This window comes from Arachis ipaensis, chromosome B01 (assembly GCF_000816755.2).
Source record: "Arachis ipaensis cultivar K30076 chromosome B01, Araip1.1, whole genome shotgun sequence".
NCBI lineage: Eukaryota > Viridiplantae > Streptophyta > Magnoliopsida > Fabales > Fabaceae > Arachis > Arachis ipaensis.
The window spans coordinates 17,318,251-17,319,552 of record NC_029785.2 but is presented as its reverse complement, the minus strand read 5'-3'; the positions used below and the strand labels follow the sequence as shown (position 1 = coordinate 17,319,552).

The window sequence follows — 1,302 nt, the reverse complement described above, 5'->3', positions numbered from 1 at the left end:
AATAATAATAATAATAATAATAATAAACAAGTGGTGCTGACCAAGTTCTGCACAGGGGCTGCTGAGAATTTGGGTCTAAGACCATTGAACTGAGGGAGAGTGGTCATCATTGTGGTTGCCATTACTTGAATCTCTAAGCTCTCCCTATTTTTTTTTTTTTTCTTTGAAAGAATTCTGGTGTGGTTGATTTCGTTCGTTTCTTAAGGGGTCTATGAAATGATGTAACATGAAAGTGTGTGTGATGATAGCCACATAAGCAATTTGTGGCTTCAGAAGGCCAATTTCAGATTCGCATAATACTTGGTTTCTGACGTGGCATTATCTCATTTGATTTGCTTTTGGAGTAATGGATAATGTCTTAGCTGCCTGCATTGTTGCTACTTGCTAGATATCAGATATCTCATGTCTTAGTGGATAAAGTACTCTGGAATTATGAGTCTTGTTTAGTTATTTTGTCTAAAATTTTGAATGGCTTAACATTTTCATTTGGTAATAATTTATGAATTTAATTTTGATGTATTAATAGTCTAAAATATTTTGTCTCAGATGTCTAATCACATCTAATTTGTTGAATAATTATTCATACAGTCAATATAAAATATAGGACAAAAAACCAATATAAGTCAATGCCATCTAGAATTTACGTATATAAGCCAAACCGAAAATGGTTTCAGTAATGCGCCAGAACGTATATTAATATAATTCGAACCAAGGTGGTTCGAACTGCATTTGTTAGTAATTCGAACCAGTGCAGTTCGAATTACATGTTGATTGTTGTTAATAAATCGAACCAAGATGGTTCGAACTTCAAGTACATATAATTCGAACCAGTGTGGTTCGAATTATAGAGAGAGAAAGTTGACAAAGTAATTCGAACCAGGGTGGTTCGAATTAAACCAACCATAATTCGAACCAGGCCGGTTCGAATTAGTGGGAGACAGAAGCCTATATATATGTTTCTAAACGTGAGTGGTCTCATTAGAGGGAGTAAGATGGCTAGTGAGGAGAGTTTTGTTGTTTTGGTTCACCACAAAGGATCCATTAAGAGAAAAACTCGTTTCGGTGTGAAGTTCACAGATAAGGATCCTCTCTGTATTGTCGTTAGTCCTAGGACGAGCTATGATGACCTTGTTAGATCTGTGCTGATGAAACTCGGTCTGGAAGGTGCGAAGCGGGTTAAGAAGTTTTTCTATCGCATTCCAATCACGGTCCTCCAGGATACCGTGAAGTATGATTGTTTCACGATTGGTAGTGATGAGGACTTGCAAGTGATGTTTCTTTGTCGGCGGCAGTTTCCGGAGG

The 1,302-nt window shown here is 36.9% G+C and overlaps 1 protein-coding gene across 1 annotated transcript in view; it reads right to left on the bottom strand.

Annotated features, from left to right (window-relative positions):
* The window catches only part of LOC107626628 (photosystem I reaction center subunit psaK, chloroplastic), a 1,476-nt gene extending 1,221 nt beyond the window's left edge, over positions 1-255 (bottom strand). Inside the window, exon 1 of the mRNA XM_016329527.2 lies at positions 42-255. Coding sequence (XP_016185013.1) covers positions 42-122 — 81 coding nt within the window. The 5' untranslated portion in view covers positions 123-255. The remainder of the gene's footprint in view (positions 1-41) is intronic.